At 37.2% G+C, this 18,967-nt stretch overlaps 1 protein-coding gene across 1 annotated transcript in view; it reads right to left on the bottom strand.

Moving 5' to 3' along the window:
• LOC125225610 (protein limb expression 1 homolog) overlaps window positions 1–18,007 on the bottom strand; it is a 46,337-nt gene extending 28,330 nt beyond the window's left edge. Inside the window, exon 1 of the mRNA XM_048129397.1 lies at window positions 17,890–18,007. Coding sequence (XP_047985354.1) covers window positions 17,890–17,956 — 67 coding nt within the window. The 5' untranslated portion in view covers window positions 17,957–18,007. The remainder of the gene's footprint in view (window positions 1–17,889) is intronic.
• Window positions 18,008–18,967: the final 960 nt, after the last annotated feature.

The raw sequence follows: 18,967 nt of genomic DNA on the forward strand, positions 1-18,967 counted from the left end.
ATTTTACGGCTACCCGACCGTTAATTGACATTGTTGGCTGTCACTTTGACAAAAAGTCGTCATGGGTGTCGTCATAGGTTTTCGGGGGTGGTAGCTCAGGTAGTTGGTAACTCTGGTAGTAACTATAGAAAAACCAAGCATTGCTAAGAAATGTTACCAAACCAATTCACGACATCTTAATATCCTATTACCTTTTCTTAATAAAAAAGTTTCAAAAACAGATAAGTAGTTGGATTTATATGAGTCTGAAATATCGTGACAAAATTGTATCGCAGGTGTTCGTTGTAAAAACAGTATTATGCAATATCTGGACCTGAAAAGAAAAGGTTATGAACCCCATCTACGGGACTTATGCCGGTCTTGCCTTATAAATAGAAAAATGCTTATATGTTCAAAATTTTAACATTATTTTATTAATTATCTAGCATATTCTGCCCTGTTATTACGTAAAATAACAATGATCATGATTTTGGAACCTAGTCTCATATGAAATTACGCGACAAGCACTAGACGGTCTTTCTGTACTCATCGCGGGAGGACGGTCAACCCGCCGAGCCTTATAAAATGTGATTTTTATGACTTAAAAGTACCTTATTTCACCAAAATATTATAAAAGCTTTGTAAAATATAATATTTGCTATCTCATAGGACCATGCGCATTAGGTACGTCAGAATACATTAATTATAGAGTTTTATCCACTCAAACTTTATTTCAAATAAACTATGCTGGTCTTGCCCGCACTGACCTTAAGTACCTACAACGAATATTTATATTAAAATATTATTTAGTCTATAAATTGAAATAGATATCATACACGCCGGCGGGCGGGTGGTCTAGTAGTAATGACGTTAGCCGCGTAAGCTGAAGACCCGGGTTCGATTCCCAGCTCGGCCACCAGTGGACCTTGTCGTTTACTTCTTTCGTATATGATATCTATTTCAATTTATAATTTATATGTAGTAGTGTGACTACTTGAAAAAAAGAAGAAATCAAAAAATATTCAATAAAATAATTTGATTTGTTCCCTAGTTGTATATTTAGTCTATTTCTACTTTTACCCCGACACATAAAATTGTTCTTACTATGATGATTTGATAAAATTGTTCTTACTATGATAAGTAATGATTATTTTTACTGCATGCCTTGAGTCAGAACACGACGAATGTCATACAATCCAAAACGAACTATTAAAAAGTTTATTGTTACCGAGAACATTTTGGTAGGTAGTTCAATTTAAAAAACACACAAAGTTGTGTTCATTTTAGCACATTGTCGGTTGGACAACTTTTGCTGAATATTTAAGTAGGTGACAATGGTAAAATTATGCCATTTGATATGGCGGCACCTTTCATTAGAATCACATCATTATTATCTCATTTACGACTTTAAATATAGACATGCAAATGTGTCCGCGATTACAAGTCCTCTAAAGGACGATAAATTATACTATAAAACTGGTTTCACAGTTACTCTTGAATACGTTATTGGTGAGATAGGCCTAGCTAGCAATGCACGGTCGAGAAGTTTCCAAAGTTGCAGAACATTCCTCATGAGAATTTTCGGTAACTTCTGAGAATGTTCTCGAGAACGAGAATTTATCAGAATACTTAGTAACTTCGTAGTTTATACCATAATTTCGTCGAACTCAGCAATTCAAGACCTAGGGCCTGGCCACATGGGCGCGTTGCGGCGACGCACCGCAAAAATTCTGCGTTGCGTTGCCGCGCCGCCAGTTTTTGCGGCAGGAAATCTGCGGCGCGGCACCGCGACGCAAGAACTCGCGGTGCGTCGACGCACCGCAAAAACTCGCGGCGCGGCACCGCAACGCAGAATTTTTGCGGCGCGTCGCCGCGCCGCCAAAACTGGCGGTGAGTCGCCGCGCCTCGATAACTATACACAGTGCAGAACTTCACGATCAGTCTTTATCCAGAGTCCAGACATGGATCCCATTACACGCATTCTGCTCTTGCTCGTATTACGGAGGCGCTTAAAAAAAAAGGAGACGAAAAGAAGATGCTGGGTCAACCCATATATATGTTATGGACCAAGTGATAAATCGGGCACTATACATAATGCCCGGGCATTATGAATAATGCCCATTATGAGTGGGCAGTTTGATAATAACTATTCAAATAATTAAATTGCCCGGGCATTATACATAATGCCCATCCTCTGTTGGGCAAAGTAATAATAACACATCGAATAGCTGAATTTTGCCCGGGCATTATACATAATGCCCATCCTCTGTTGGGCAAAGTGATAATAACATATCGAATAGCTGAATTTTGCCCGGGCATTCTACATAATGCCCATCCTCTGTTGGGCAAAGTAATAATAACACATCGAATAGCTGAATTTTGCCCGGGCATTATACATAATGCCCGTCCTCTGTTGAGCAAAGTGATAATAACATATCGAATAGCTGAATTTTGCCCGGGCATTATACATAATGCCCATCCTCTGTTGGGCAAAGTAATAATACCACACCGAATAGCTGAATTTTGCCCGGGCATTATACATTGTGCCCATCCTTTGTTGGGAAAAGTAATAATAACACACCAAATAACTGAATTTTGCTCAAGAATAGAGATTTTTTATTTTATTTACACAAAGAAAATTACACAGTATGAGAATCCATACTAATATTATAAATGGGAAAGTGTCATAACGTCGGCGGCCTGCTGAACGGATCACCGGAATCTGGCTACCGCAGTCTCACCTCTCGACAACCTTTCAGCCACTCTTTAAGTGTTGCTCTGTTGTCGCACCGTGTGTGCGGCCGCTTTGCAGGGCCCACTCAATGAGTTGGCAAGTCACCGCCTGTCTTTTACAATTGTGAGACTTATTGTCAGGTGCCCGATAGTTTCCTCCCATAGCCCTCTATCCAGTTCATCCAACTTATAAAACAGTAACCCATGACTTTAGCTCCCATCGTAGCACAAAAGTGCTGCAATAGTCTTTGCACCTGGCGGGGACCATCTACGGTTGTATCACATCATATTGTGCGCTCGGAGTGGTATCCGCCACGTGTATCCCTTGCCTTTTGATTAAAATGTCTTAAAAGGTCTCTGTGCTGTTGGCTTTGGCCCCACGCATGCCTCCCAAAGATCCACGCATTTCCACGATCCAGAGATATACAAAAGACACACCGAATAGCTGAATTTTGCCCGGGCATTATACATAATGCCGATCCTCTGTTGGGCAAAGTGATAATAACATACCAAATAGCTCAATTTCGCCCGGGAATTATACATAATGCCCGTCCTCTGTTGGGCAGAGTAATAATAAAACATGTAGCAAAGCTAATAGATGGATTGGCGCAGCTACAGCAGACTTTCGTGCCGATCTGTTCAAGAGACTGTATGCAGTTTCATATCAAACTACAAAGGACACCGTCGCGAGCCGCCTGCAGTGCCGTAGGACCTCTCGATGTCAAGGATGGCTAAGAACTTATAATCAATGATTTAGAGTTAAACGACAAGTCCGACATAGGCCGCAGATCAGAGCTCGCTTCGAGCCTTAGTGAGACATAGATGATGTCGGGGGAGGGCGAAAGCCATAAAGCAGAGCTACCGGTAAGCGCTATCATAAAAGTGTACTTTCACGCATGGCAAAGATGGTGAAACGCCTAGTTTGTTTAGTAGGTATGACCAAGTGTGTGGATAAAATAGCACTTTAGGTGTCAAAAAGCAATTGTTAATAAACTTAGATGATGAACTAGCTCTGCAGAATGCGTACGTAAATGCATGCTGTTCCTTTAAATACATAAAAATCACTATATGTATGCCTTTCAGATTTGAGGAGTTCCCTCGATTTCTCCAGGATCCATCATCAGAACTGGGTTCTGATAAAAATGAGACCATATACATTCAATCAAAAAAAAATATTTCTAAATCGGTCCAGTAACGGCAGAGATATCGTGGAACAAACATAAAAAAAATACAGACGAATTGAGAACCACTTGAGATTTAAGGGCGGCGCTTAAAATGTACGGTTATTCAAGAAAGCGCAATTTACATTTTATTATTTTTTAGGAAACACCCAGTATACTTATTAAACTTATTATCAAATTGCCCAACAATCACGTAGCAGTATCATAATGCCCGGGCAATGTGATAAAAATAGCGTTCATGCAAACTTGTTAAACTTATTATCAAATTGCCCAACAATCACTTAGCAGTATCATAATGACCGGGCAATGTGGTAAAAAATGGCGTTCAGAAAAACCTGTTAAACTTATTATCACATTGCCCAACGATTACGTAGCAGTATCATAATGCCCGGGCAATGTGATAAAAAATGGCGTTCATGCAAACTTGTTAAACTTATTATCAATTTGCCCAACGATCACGTAGCATTATCATAATGACCGGGCAATGTGATAAAAAATGGCGTCTAGACAATGATTAATCACTTTGCCTAATACAGCTAGGCATTATTCATAATGCCCGGGCATTATACATAATGCCCTTATTAATCACTTGGTCCATAACATATATATAAAATGAATATATATATATACTTTCTTCCCGTGGGTGTCGTAGAAGTCGACTGTGGGATATGGGTTAAATTGTGGCGTAGGCGAGAGGCTGGCAACCTGTCACTGCAATGTCACAATTTGGATTTCTTTTAACCCCTTTTTGCCAAGAGTGGCACAGAAACTTAGTAGTTCATGTGCTCTGCCTACCCCTTTATGGGATACAGGCGTGATTATATGTATGTATGTATGTAATGACGGAACTCATTTTGAAAGGAAATATGCGGCATTAAAGACAAGTGAAGTGAAGTTCAAAGAATATTTCAGAATGACAATAGCAAGTTTCGAAGAACTGGTCTTTAAAATCTTACCTCGAATAAAAAAACAATATATATTTAGAAAACCTGTCGGACCTCTGGAGATGCTGGGATTAACCTAAATATGCCGAATACCGAATATTTACCGAATATTCGGCCCATCTCTAATGTGGACGAAGGACGAAAGGACAGCTTTATAGAGCAGGCAGCAGGCGCGATAAATGATAAAAATATCAGGCCGTCCCTATCGCACTATTTGTAAATGATAGGGATATCAGGTTTTATCATTTATTCCACTATTTGTAAGCTTCTTATTACTATCGGTGTCGAGTACTTATCTAAGTTAGGTATCTATTTTAAATATGACGGTGTAATTGTGTGCAGTACAGTACCTACAAAAAAAATGGTACAGAAATCTTATACTTTTAAACGAGCAATTCTTGTATATTTATTTATTTATTTATATATATATTTATTTACACTGACGATCTCGGAAACCGCTCTAACGATTTCGCATTGGGGGTGAAAAATCGGTCTAACTTATCCTTAGATCCCGGAAAACGCGAATTTTCGAGTTTTCATGCGTTTTTCTTCGCGCGCCATCTCGTGTCTAGTTGTACTGTTAAGACAGAATTCTTTCGGTCGATGTAGTCTATTATTGCAAACATAGATGAGGTCAAGGCTAAAACGAATAGTATTTGAGTTTTTGTGGCGAAATGCGCGCCATCTCGTGTGGAGTAGTTGTGTTGTTAAGGCTGAGAATTCTTTCGCTCAGTACTATTCATTTTTGAACTAGATGGCGACAAAAGGATGAAACAGAACGAGCGAATATTTAAAAATAATTACAGTACGCTGAACCAAAATAATATGTTACTTACAATACTATATATCATATAATTTTCCTCAGAGCATTTTTCCTGTCTTTGTGTATACTACCTACGGTTGGCAACCCTACACCGCTCAATGTGGCATTTGCACGATACGGCAACGTGCCGCGGCGGCCGGGCCGTGTCGCAGTTGTTAGCTAAGCTACCCTTGTGTGCGAGCGTGATGACACGATTCGCTGGTTGTTCTTTTAGGTATTTAAGTACTTTTAGGTGTTTAAGTACTTTTAGGTATTTAAGACGCTACAGGAGCGAAAATGGAAACGAAAGGGAGCCCTTTTAATTTGGGAATTTTAGTTAAATATATTAGTGTTATTAACTAGATTTATCGAAAAAAATTGTCCATTCAGAACAACTCAGTTAAAAGATATTGCGAAAAAAATCTTTAAAATCGAGGTTCCGCTCTCGACTGTTTCCTCCTTCAAAACTTAATGAATCGTAAGTGCGTTTTCACATTATCCGATCCGAATGTAGGACCGATATCCCATACATTATAGGCGCCATCTTGTATTTTTTCCATTGAAATCCTTACGACATCCGATATCGGATCGGATAATGTGAAAACGGCCTAACGGAATTTAATTACTAACAAAAATAATTGATTAGTCTATAATTTGGATGTTTAGATTATTGCAATACATTAAGACGCTACGGGAGCGAAAATGCTAAAATGGAAAGGAGTCCCCCTTTCAATTTGGGAATTTTAGTTAAATATACTAGTTTTATTAACTAGATTTATCGAAAAAAAAAATTCCATTAAGAACAACTCAGTTAAAAGATATTGCGAAAAAATCTTTGAAATCGAGGTTCCGCTCTCTTTTCCTCCTTCAAAACTTATTTAAACGGAACGAAATTTGAGAATCTGAATAAAAATGAAATAATCTGTGTCGGACCGTTTAGATTTTTTGGACAATTGTTACCGATCTTGAGTATGCCTTTTTCGAGCCATATTGAAAAATGCCGTTTTTAGAAATTTTTGATTGGATCTAGCATCTTTTAAAATAAGAATAGCAAAAAATATCAAAACGGTCCGACTCAGATAAAAATAATAATAATCTGTGTCGAAAAAATCATTGCTCTATCTTCAAAAACCAAGGAGGAAATAGTCGAGAGCGTTTGTATGGAGAACTGACCTGTATCGTATCGTCTTAAGAAATCTGATTTCAAAGGGATAGGTAGGAAATCTAATCATCAATATTATTGTTGCAATGTAAAATTATTTTTTTCTTTTTTCTCCGTGTTTTCTAACGCGCTTATTTTTAGGAGGCGGTTTTTTTTTCATGGTTTGTTTAAGGTACAGACCGACATGCTGTAAACATTTTTTAGTTTTTCGTAAGTTAGTCGTTAACAGGTGGTCTACAGCTAAAATTGATCTACGACAGAAATGATCTGTACATATTAAAGTAAGTAGGGAAGAAAACCGCCATGCTGAAGTGTATTTGTGCATGCCACGTCTGGTCTGTCGCATGCATGGTGAGACGACTTGGACGCCTTTATGAGTGACTGCATGGCCGGAAAAATAACACCAGAGGGAGTTGAGGAAATCAAGGGGAGAGGCCTTTGCCCAGCAGTAGGGCACTATAACGGGCTAATAAAAAAATCTGTACCAGTTTAATTTTAATCTATTTTTAAGAAATGTTCCTACTAAAATGTAGATTCTAGCGAAAAAACGTACCTAGGTTTTTCCAGTTGAACATTATTTTTAGCTGCAAGCCACTATTTACGATTTAATCGATTTAAATAAAACTTGCCTACTAAATTATCCATTTGCATATTGATCGTAGCGAAAACACGTACGAAAACGACGTACGTTTTTCTGTTTTACTTTTTAAAGGCACAGGTCACACGTTTTTCATCAAATCTATGTCGTACCGTTTAGGTTTTTTGGCTAATTGTTACCAATCTTGAGTATCACTTTTTTTGCGCCATAATGAAAAAGGCCGTTTTTGGAAATTTTTGATTGACTCGAGCGTCTTTAAAAATAAAAATATCAAAACGTTCCAACACAGATAAGATTAATAATTAATAACAATCTGACTGGGAACAAATCAAATTATTTTATTGAATATTTTTTTGATTTGTTATTTAATAACCTAACAAAATTAAAATTTTGAAAAAACTCCCGACCGCGACATAGTGGACCGATTTTCATGAAACATGGCTAAGAACACTTCCGACTAACTCAGCTTTCAGAGAAAAAAACTAAATTTAAATCGGTTCATCCGTTCGGGAACTACGATGCCACAGACACACACACACACACACACACACACACAGACAGACAAACAGACAAATAGACAGACACGTCAAACTTATAACACCCCTTCGTTTTTGCGTCGGGGGTTAAAATAGTCTTTCGCTATATCGTAATGCTGCAAAAGGATTCATATAGGAGGTGCAAGCACTAATTGTTGCCTTGGGCCTTGTCGTTTTTTCTTTCGTGTATGATGTCTATTTCAATTTATAGAATAATCTGTGTTGAAAAAATCAGTCTACCTTCAAAAACCAGGGAGGAAATAGTCGAGAGCATTGGTATGGAAATTGAACCGTCCTGTATCGTCTTAAAAATATAATCGATTGTCGATTTAGCCCCGCTCCCCAGCTGCCAGCTTGCAGACCTGAGGTTGACTATGATAAGAGAACTAAGAGAAGCATCTTAGCAGGTTGCCTCAAGGGCCTACTCCAAAATCCTGCCAGATTTCCGTCCATAGTCCATAATAGTGCGTAATTTTATTTTCACGAATTTATCGGATTCGGATCGGACGTAGTTCGAAAGCGCTCTATTTTCAACGTAAGTACGTACCTATCGTCATATTCAGATAGAACGAATATTTTCTTTACCTATGTATTTACAAATTGTCAAATCTTTTGGGAATTACATAAAAGTCATAAAATTATTTATTTAATTAAATTTTGAAAAAACCCCCGACCCCGACATAGTGGACCGATTTTCATGAAACATGGCTAAGAACACTCCCGACTAACTCAGCTTTCAGACAAAAAAATCAATCTAAATCGGTTCATCCGTTTGGGAGCTACGATGCCACAGACAGACACACACACAGACAGACAGACAGACAAACAGACAAACAGACAGACAGACAGACAGACAGACAGACACGTCAAACTTATAACACCCCTTCGTTTTTGCGTCGGGGGTTAAAAATGTTATTATTTAAATCTACCCATCGATGTACCCATTGCGGAAATATAAATTAGAGAGGCACTCCATAAATGTCAATAAACGCTTAATTGCATGATTTTACTTTTTTTAACAATTTACAGATATATGACACCATGGTGGTATATATGCTGAGCACTGGAAAAATAATGAAAAAAACCGGCCAAGAGCGTGTCGGGCCACGCTCAGCCGGCGTATCATGCTTCCAATTTTATCACTTATCCGCGTGGATAAAGCATCCGTCACGCTTTGGCAAGTATGTCGGTGTGAGAGTGACTGTTGTCTTATCCACGTGGATAAGTGATAAAATTGGAAGCATGATACGAGTACAGTGTAGGGTTCCGTAGTTTTCCGTATTTTTCTCAAAAACTACTGAACCTATCAAGTTCAAAACAATTTTCCTAGAAAGTCTTTATAAAGTTCTACTTTTGTGATTTTTTCATATTTTTTAAACATATGGTTCAAAAGTTAGAGGGGGGGGGCGCACTTTTTTTTTCCTTTAGGAGCGATTATTTCCGAAAATATTAATATTATCAAAAAACGATCTTAGTAAACCCTTATTCATTTTTAAATACCTATTCAACAATATATCAAACGTTGAGGTTGGAATGAAAAAAAAATATCAGCCCCCACTTTACATGTAGGGGGGGTACCTTAATAATTTTTTTTTTTCCATTTTTTATTTTTGCACTTTGTTGGCGTGATTGATATACATCTTGGTGCCAAATTTCAGCTTTCTAGTGCTAACGGTTACTGAGATTATCCGCGGACGGACAGACAGACATGGCGAAACTATAAGGGTTCCTAGTTGACTACGGAACCCTAAAAATCTATCACCATTTTTTTAATATGAAACAACGTAACTAAAAAAAGATGATTTTTAATAGCATATTGAAAAATTCGAATATTGCTTAGTATTTTATCGTGAAAAACTGTACTAAATCTACTATTGATTCAATGTTTGTGATGCTTGGAAAAAATCCATCACCAAGTAAAGAAGGGTTAAATATAAACGACACGAAGTTTAATTCGAACACAACAGTTCACAATTGCGAGCAGAGGGGACGCACCGCCAGTTTTGGCGGCGCGGCGACGCGCCGCAAAAATTCTGCGTTGCGGTGCCGCGCCGCGAGTTTTTGCGGTGCGTCGACGCACCGCGAGTTCTTGCGTCGCGGTGCCGCGCCGCAGATTTCCTGCCGCAAAAACTGGCGGCGCGGCAACGCAACGCAGAATTTTTGCGGTGCGTCGCCGCAACGCGCCCATGTGGCCAGGCCCTAGGCCTAGCTGGTCTTGAGATCATTAGGATGTAGGCATCTAGAAATATTTTAATGTTGTATTTTTGCTTTTTTCCCATCACGTAACAATGTTTTACCGCCAGGGTGCAGCACTCTAACATATAGCAAACTACATCCTGTATTTATTGAATTCCGTTAACTTTTAGAGAAGATTTTTTAGTTCAAATAGAATCCACTGCAATGCCACAGTTTCGTTTTCTTTCAACCCCTTATTTGCCAAGAGTGGCACTGAAGCTTTAGTAGTTTCATGTGCTCTGCCTACCCCTTTATGGGACACAGGCGTGATTGTATGTATGTATGTATGTAAATAGAATCAATTTCTCTAAGAAACTAGCCTTTAACTATTACGGTTATTGAATTATTTAAAAAAAATAATTACTTAACACATGTGTATTTGGCATCTTTTACCACTTCCTAGTGTTATTTGTTTTGACATGTGCCGTAAAACACTTGACAATGCCTTTAATGTTATGATTAAGGTCCTCTCACACTAATGAATACCAAATAAAACATACCACTCTTTTCTCTGAACATACCTACAATAATCTGAAACTCACACTAATTAATCCATTTATTATGTATGGAAACGAAAAAAAAATTGTTTTTCGAATTTAACAAATAGCAATATACTGAGTGGTTCCCGATGATGAACCTAACTGCGTGTCGAATTTAACGGAAAACAAAAAAACACGGTGTATAGAGTAACTTATACATATTCTGCCGCCTAAAACAATTTTGTTTTTTTTTCTTGATTGAATTGATATGTCAAAGGCGGATTATTTACAGATGGCCTGCGGCAGGCCCTCCTTAATGTGAAAGTGGCGTCATCTGAACAAAGTTTTGCGTAATAACCCCTAAAGCCTAGCCTGCCTACATTAATTAAATATAATAGAAATACAATGTAAAAAGCAAAGTACCTAGTTTTAATTAAACCCGCTGAGTTTAATAATGCTTGCTAGTAAAACATTCACCTCATAACTTTTTCGAATGATAGAAACAAGTACTATAAAGTGCTTTTACGTTCTCTCTAATGCTAAAAAAACCGGCCAAGAGCGTGTCGGCCCACGCTGTGTAGGGTTCCGTATTTTTCCGTATTTTTCTCAAAAACTACTGAACTTATCAAGTTCAAAACAATTTTACTAGAAAGTCTTTATAAAGTTCTACTTTTGTGATTTTTTTTCATATTTTTTAAACATATGGTTCAAAAGTTAGAGTCCCCCCTCTAACTTTTGAACCATATGTTTAAAAAATATGAAAAAAATCACACTTTTTTTTCCTTTAGGAGCGATTATTTCCGAAAATATTAATATTATCAAAAAACGATTTTAGTATACCCTTATTCATTTTTAAATACCTATACAACAATATATCACACGTTGGGGTTGGAATGAAAAAAAATATCAGTCCCCACTTTACATTATTTTACTACTTTGTTGGCGTGATTGATATACATATTGATACCAAATTTCAGCTTTCTAGTGCTAACGGTCACTGAGATTATCCGCGGACGGTCGGACAGACAGACATGGCGAAAATATAAGGGTTCCTAGTTCCTTATTAGTATAAACAGATTTTCCCTCACTCTGACTCAGTCGACAAAATGATCTAATTCATCTCTCTGTCAAATAAGTCAAATTGCCTTCTTCTGAGATTGATTACTAGATAATTTAATTTAAAAAAATCAGGTGTTTTCATATCAGCGTATTTTTAAAACTTATAACCTAAGTAAAAATTTAAGGGATGGAGTGTGTTCGGGTATTCCCGCGGGTGTAGCTTTCGATCGAATACAAAAATAGACATATGAAAACAATTCAGCCTGCGTGGATTTACATTTATTAATCAGTATATTATCATTTAGTAATCAGTTTAACTTTTCTAAACATGGCTAATATTTTTATATGGTAAATATTTACGAAAATAAGGATAAAGGTAAGTTTGAGATGTATATGAAAACAATATAGGTACTTATACCTCTGTATTACATCTCTTATCTCCATTTCTGTTAGGGTAAATGAAATATTAGGCCTAAATAACGTTAGGTATGGATAGAATATCTATCTACATACGTATATAAGGTGTTAACAAATTAGTCACGGATAATTTAAGGGACGTTAATTAACAATAAAACAATTAACGTCCACTATAAATTTAAAAAAAAATTCGTATGATTTTTTTTGTTTTCATTTAACGAACAAAAAATGTATTAAATTAATTTTTATTAAGCAGAAACGTCTGCTAACGATTCTAAACATTGATTCTAATTGGTAAGAGCATTGCACGGATTGCAAAAATGGTGCGGGTTCAAGTCCCGCCGGAAGCGTAAATTTTTCCTTTTTTTCCTTTAATATAAAAAAATGTATTGTAATTTTCATCTAAAAATGATGACTTTGTACATTTAACCTGACAAGAGTAGACGTTTATCACTAGCTGCCATGTCACTCATGTCAATAATATATGTATTAAGTGTCATTATAAATAAATAAAAAATAAAAATAAAAATCATTTATTTCAATAATATATGTATTAAGTGTCATTATAAATAAATAAAAAATAAAAATAAAAATCATTTATTTCAGACAATACAATCCATAGTTTGTTAGTTACAGAAATACTTAAATTACTATGTTAGTACTTAAACTATTAGATGTTGGGAGGTAACTAAGATGCCGAAATTCGAAACAAAACAATTGCTTTACTTCTCTTCTAAAAAAACTGGCCAGTTACAATTATATTTAAACCATTTAAATCTTAAACTATTAGATGTTGGGAGGTCCAGTGCCTAATTATGGTTCAACGGAAAACTGGCCAGTTACAGATACTAAAACCAGTTCAATGAGTTTTCATTAAAATGATTACACTAACAGGGTGTTTTGTTTTAACGTAGCAAATTTGTTTCCTAGTTTTCTCCAAAAAAACATAACCATAACCTATGATGTTTCATACATAAATATACGCATATAACGGAGTAATATCAGCCGTAAACATATCCGTGACTAATTTTTTAACACCTTATATGTATTATGTTAAGCCCGAAGTACGGCAAAACCTAAGTTTTACCAAAGTATTATAGAGAGTTACTGTCGAAGTAAAAAGTGTAATCACAGTGCATAGACTGCCATCTCTTGACACAGACTTGAAACTTTTGAACCTCAGTTTTGACAATGTGGCCCATATTCCTAGCTTGATATGTGTTAAAATGTCAAATATTAATATTAGCGCCATCTAGCTGAGCGTACCCCAAAGGTGTAATGCCATCTAGGCCACCGTACCTTTTCTGTATGATACTGAGGTACGTTTTTTTCTTAGACTTTATCTGTCTAGATGGAGTTATACATGTCTTTGGTTTTACTATTGGTAAATCTTAGGATTTACCGATGCCGATTGGTAAAACCCAGAGTAATAAATATTTGTTGTTTACTTCGGGCTTTTACCGACAGCGATTTGGTAAAACTAAAAACTATTCTTCGGTAAATATTGTACATATCAGGCAGAAGTTTTGGGTAAATTCTATTAAAAACATGCGCCTATAGAACTAATACTTCACGTAAGGTACAGCGGGGCAAATCTCGACTGGGGGGCAAATGTAACTGGTCCATTTTTTCCATGTTTATACAATGTTTGCATTATTAAATAGGGTGTCCACCGGTTATATATGTTAGGCGTGTTCAGTGGATACATGTAGAACTCAACATCATAGTGTAATAATGGAAAAAATGGATCAGTTTCAATTGCCTTATCTTTAAATCTATATTAAGCTGATAGAAATCGAAGGATATAGGCGGACTTAACCTAACATAGAGTCAGCGTTTAAGTCCGTACCTAATAAAAAATTATGACGACCAATTACGGAATACTAAAAACTGAAAACATAAAACTGACGCTGCGTCGCCAAGCTAACTCGTCCATAATTGAGCATGAGAGCGCGTTTGAGCTTCGGCTCTATTAAGCTTTGCAAATTGGACGACTCTAGGAAGTAGAGCTTTATGGAGCTTTTACGAGACTCTATAAACTGGACAAGTTCCCGTTGCACGTGTGAGTGCAGACGCAAGGGTTTTACGGCTTTAGTTGCAAACAAGCATACAGGTCGTTTGATAATTAACAGTCACCGTAGACTAGCAGCCTGCAACATCAGAGGTTTTACATGATACGGTGTTTTATGCGATAGGAGCCAAACGAGAAGACTGCCTGATGCTAAGCGATCTGCTGCCCATGGATGGGTGGATGGAGGGGCGTTACCGGCTTTTATGATGGGTATACGCTCTTTTCTTGAAGGTTTGAAGGTCGTATCGATCCGGTTTAGCTGTACAAGGCAGGAAAGCTTTCTGGAGAAACGCACAGTTGAGGACTGACAGCCATCTATGTGATGGAGATGGAAATGTTGTCGCGTAGGGTGAAGCGGCAGGGATTAATCCGAACAATTCCTCGGAGCAATCACCAATCAATTTATTTATTATGTACTTATTTTTTTAGGAAGGGCTACAATGTATGGATTCATTCTTTAAAATATTGATATTCCGTGAATTCGCACGAAGCGCTTTGCTTCTTCTTTTCTTATGCGCACTGCCAAAGAGTGGAATAATGGAATTCCTTGCCAGCGGCTATGTTTCCGAGCTCATATAACCCGGCAACCTTCAAATCTAGGGTGAACACTTGAACAGGCATCTTCTGGGCGCTCACTTCATCGTAGGTAAGCCACGTCTTTGCCTTTGGCTAGTCTGTGGTGAAGACTAAGCCCATTTATAATAATAAAAAAAGTATCTTAAATACCAAATACCAAACCAAATGTGTACCAAACATGTTGGCGACATTTCCTCGCTGCATCGCAATGCTACGTTGTGCGTGGAAGTAGCCAGTTCTTCGGACACAAATATTTTGTTGTTTTTAACAAATCCAGACACTTCTCGTATTTCATATGCGGCACGTTAACCTCTTACAGAGGTTAATTCCCCTCTGTTATTCCGTATTGTTTGACTTCACGGCACTCTACGGCAATTACCATATTTTGGGAGAAGCGGCGAGTTTAAAGGACCCTTAAGTACACGGGTCAAAGTGGCAAACAGAAGTGACATGGCGCTTTTGGAATTTATTGGGAAGTGTCGTGTGTTTATTTTAACTGTAAATTGTTGTTAGTACTTTAGAAAAAAAACTTGCATAAGTCAGAAAAAATGGGTTTTAGTATCACTATCCTAAAACCGATTTTATTGTTATAAACCGACACACCTCGGACAATGGCGATCAAATATCGTCACTACTTTTAAAAAAACTTGTATCTCCGTCTGCCAATGAAAAGAAAATTGTAGTAAGTATGTATGGAATGCATATAGACTTACTGCGTTTTAACTTTGAGGAACAGCGTGAGATACGAGATTTTTTAAAAGTAGGGACGATATGTGAAAGAGGCCCGTTTCTACGCACACACCGATATCCCATACATTACAGGCGCCATCTTGGATTTTTTCTATTGAAATCCTTCCGACATCCGATATCGGATCGGATAATATGAAAACGGACTAAGCATGTCTTGAGTGAGACATGGACAGGTCGATTGGTCGCGTTGTTGACAGGTAACTGTGAGGTAACCGAGAGCGGGTGGATGGCACTTTTAGCGGGGAGCGGGAGTTGCCATACTGTACGATAGTACTCTTTAATATACTGTGACCCCGGTGTAAAACATAAGGGAAGATTGAAGGGTTTTTACTTATTCAAAGATATTAGATAGCAAACCTATTTTAAAAAAGTCTCCTTGAAACCAATTATATTAAATCCATATCATATCTATATCTAATATTTGTCCTATACTGATTTCGAATCAGGCCTTTTTGATGTTCTATATTTGAAAGAACACCGACTTTTAAAAACATTGTAAAAACTCTGTATGTTAAAAAAGTTTGCAAAAAAATGCAAGAACTAAACTGGTTTGGTTCAAAGCGTTTAAAAAGGTCTAACAAACTAAAGTAAAATAAAGCTGAGATAAAAAAAGTTAAAGCTCGCTTATAAAGTTTTTATACGTTTACAAATACAACGCGTATAAATAAAATTTCATTATATGACACAAGTATTGAAATCAAAGCTTATGAAAATATTTACCATTTACATAATAGGTCTCTTTAAAACTAAGAAGCTTTTTATAAAGCTTATTACTGACCATCTAATAATAAAGCTGCAAATCGCTGAATATTTAGTTCAAGCTCCAAATTTTTATTTCATTCAAACACTCATTTTTTCACCAACAGTCCAATTTTTTTTTATACGACGTCGGTGGCAAACAAGCATACGGTCCGCCTGATAGAAAGCGGTGACTGTAACCTATGGACGCCTGCAACTCAAGGAGTGTCACATGCGCGTTGCCAACCCATTAATAAACTTGTACACTTCCTTTTGCTGTGTTAAGTACACAGCCAAAAGGAGCGTACAAGTACCAAGGAGGGTTCGGGTTCCGATGACTCAAAGGACAATAGACGGAACAAATTAGTTCCGTAGATCCTTCCGTCACCAGCACACCGCACCCTAAAATACTAATAAGTTAATAACTAAATTAAAAAAGCCCCAAATATGTACACACATAAAAACCTTTCCCACAAGTACGATACAAAAACTGCGCTTTTTGCAACTAACAGCTGATATAAGCTCTACCTCTACCTACAGCTCTACGGCAAAACAAACCTAATAAGAGCACAAACCAGTTGGGTAGAGCCAGTGACTCAGACTGTGCGTTTGCAAATATGAAACGTTTATTCAACTTTGGCTCTATAGCTTTTGTTTGGATATACTTACTTTTAATTTATATTTTAAGCTATTAAATACAGGTATATAAATGTATTAAAGAATAGGTACTTTATTAAAATGTTTTTTTTGTTAGGTACCAACTTACAAAGAAATTTGTATAAAATAATCGATATGTTTTGATGCGAATATTTTAATTGTAAGCTTGAAACTGTTTTTTGATTTAAATTTTGAACAAAAAGTTAAAACATAAAATATATGTCTCGAAATGCATCCTTTGTGTTTAGCTCTGAACTTGCAAAATATAAATGGCAACGTTAGATATACATTTATACAATTAACCGGTATGGGTATTGTATTTATTATAAGCGAATCTACAACTTTTACGACTACATATCGAAACCAACACACAAAAAGTTGTGTTGCTCTCACATTGGTTGTTAAAATTACACCAGCATCATTATAAATACACAATGAACCAATATGATATTTATTGTACGTATCAAGTAACTTTAAGGCCCTAAAAGTTTTAGCACGGAAAGTTTTAGCAAAGATTAAAAAGTTTAACGCAGCTTTTAGTCTACACTAAATACACAAACAGTTGTAGGTATACAATAAACCGGTAGTTTATAATATTTACTGTACCAAACCTTACAGCCTTTAGCAAATCCATAGGCTCAAGTTTTAGCACAGACTAAAAAGTTTAACTTAGCTTTTAGTCTGCACTAAATACACAAACAGTTATAGGTATACAATAAACCGGTAGTTAATAATATTTACTGTAAGAAGCCTGACAGCCTTTAGCAAATCCAGGCTTAGGCTTAGGTTTTAGCAAAGACTGAAAAGTTTAACGCAGCTTTCTGCACTAAATACACAAACAGTTATAGGTATACAATAACCGGTAGGATATTTACTGTACCAAGCCTTGATCAAATCCATAGGCTGCAAGTTTTAGCACAGTTTAGTATAACTATAAACCTAACACAGAATATGCACAATAAGATTATTCACCTCGATAGACGTCATCATAGAGGGGGGCTAACGCGTCTGCTCCCCAGCGCGAGTCGGGGTAGACCATGGCGACATGGACGTGCGGCGCCGGCGGCGAGCGCGCGCTGACTGCTGCGCTGCGCTGCGCCCGCGCCGCCGCAGAGGACAACAGCGGGCGCGCTGCGAACAAAACAGCGGGTTTTGCGCGCTGCAAACGTCGCGAATTATCGCGTGCGATTTGCATTACATATCGGGGTTACATTTTGCTGTCTAAAATCACATGTCAAATGTTGCAACACCTGTAACAAGCTTACGGGCTTAAAAGTTATTCTGAGGTTACTCCTAGATGCAGTATTATCACCACTCACTACAATTTCTCAGGGAGGGAGGATGCGTTACTCGCTAATGCAAATAAATGTGGCGAATTACCGCGTGCAATTTGCAATACATTATAGCAGTGTTTTTCAAAGTGTGGGTCGCGACCCCCAGATGATTATAGGATTACGATATCCGCTACTAATTTAGCCATCAACTAGTTAAAATCCGACGTCAAATGTTGCAATGTCTTACTTACATAACAGCAAATGCATAAATTAGTAGGTCATAATTGTGTTTTTTTTTCTTGTTTGTGTTTATTTTCTATGAGGTGTAGAAAAAGGGATTTAATAGTGATAAATCAATTTAAAAAACCTAAATGCCACTCGTTATTAAGCCTACGTATTGTTGATTCTGTATATAAATGTGAAAGCCAATTTATATGGCGTAAAATTATAAATAAAGTAAAAACGACTCCCTCCAAAGTTTGTTTACTAGTTGTGTCCACTGCCAACCCTTTCAACTTCGTAACTCCGACACTGTGGTCGGCACTTGTGGCGCGGCCACTGTTTGCCTCGGTCTCCGTCCTAAGCACACATGGACTGGTCGGTAGGTGTTAACTCCTGTTTTTTAACATTTCTCTTAACCATTCACTTGTTTGTAGGTGTACAAACTTGGATTTATGGTATTATAAAGTGGAGTTAAAATAGATTTAAAAAATAGAGCTGTTTAACCACCGCAGGAGTTGAATATTTCACCTTTTAGATAGGTATTATAGATACGT

This window comes from Leguminivora glycinivorella, chromosome 4, assembly GCF_023078275.1.
Source record: "Leguminivora glycinivorella isolate SPB_JAAS2020 chromosome 4, LegGlyc_1.1, whole genome shotgun sequence".
In the NCBI taxonomy this organism is placed as follows: Eukaryota; Metazoa; Arthropoda; class Insecta; order Lepidoptera; family Tortricidae; genus Leguminivora; species Leguminivora glycinivorella.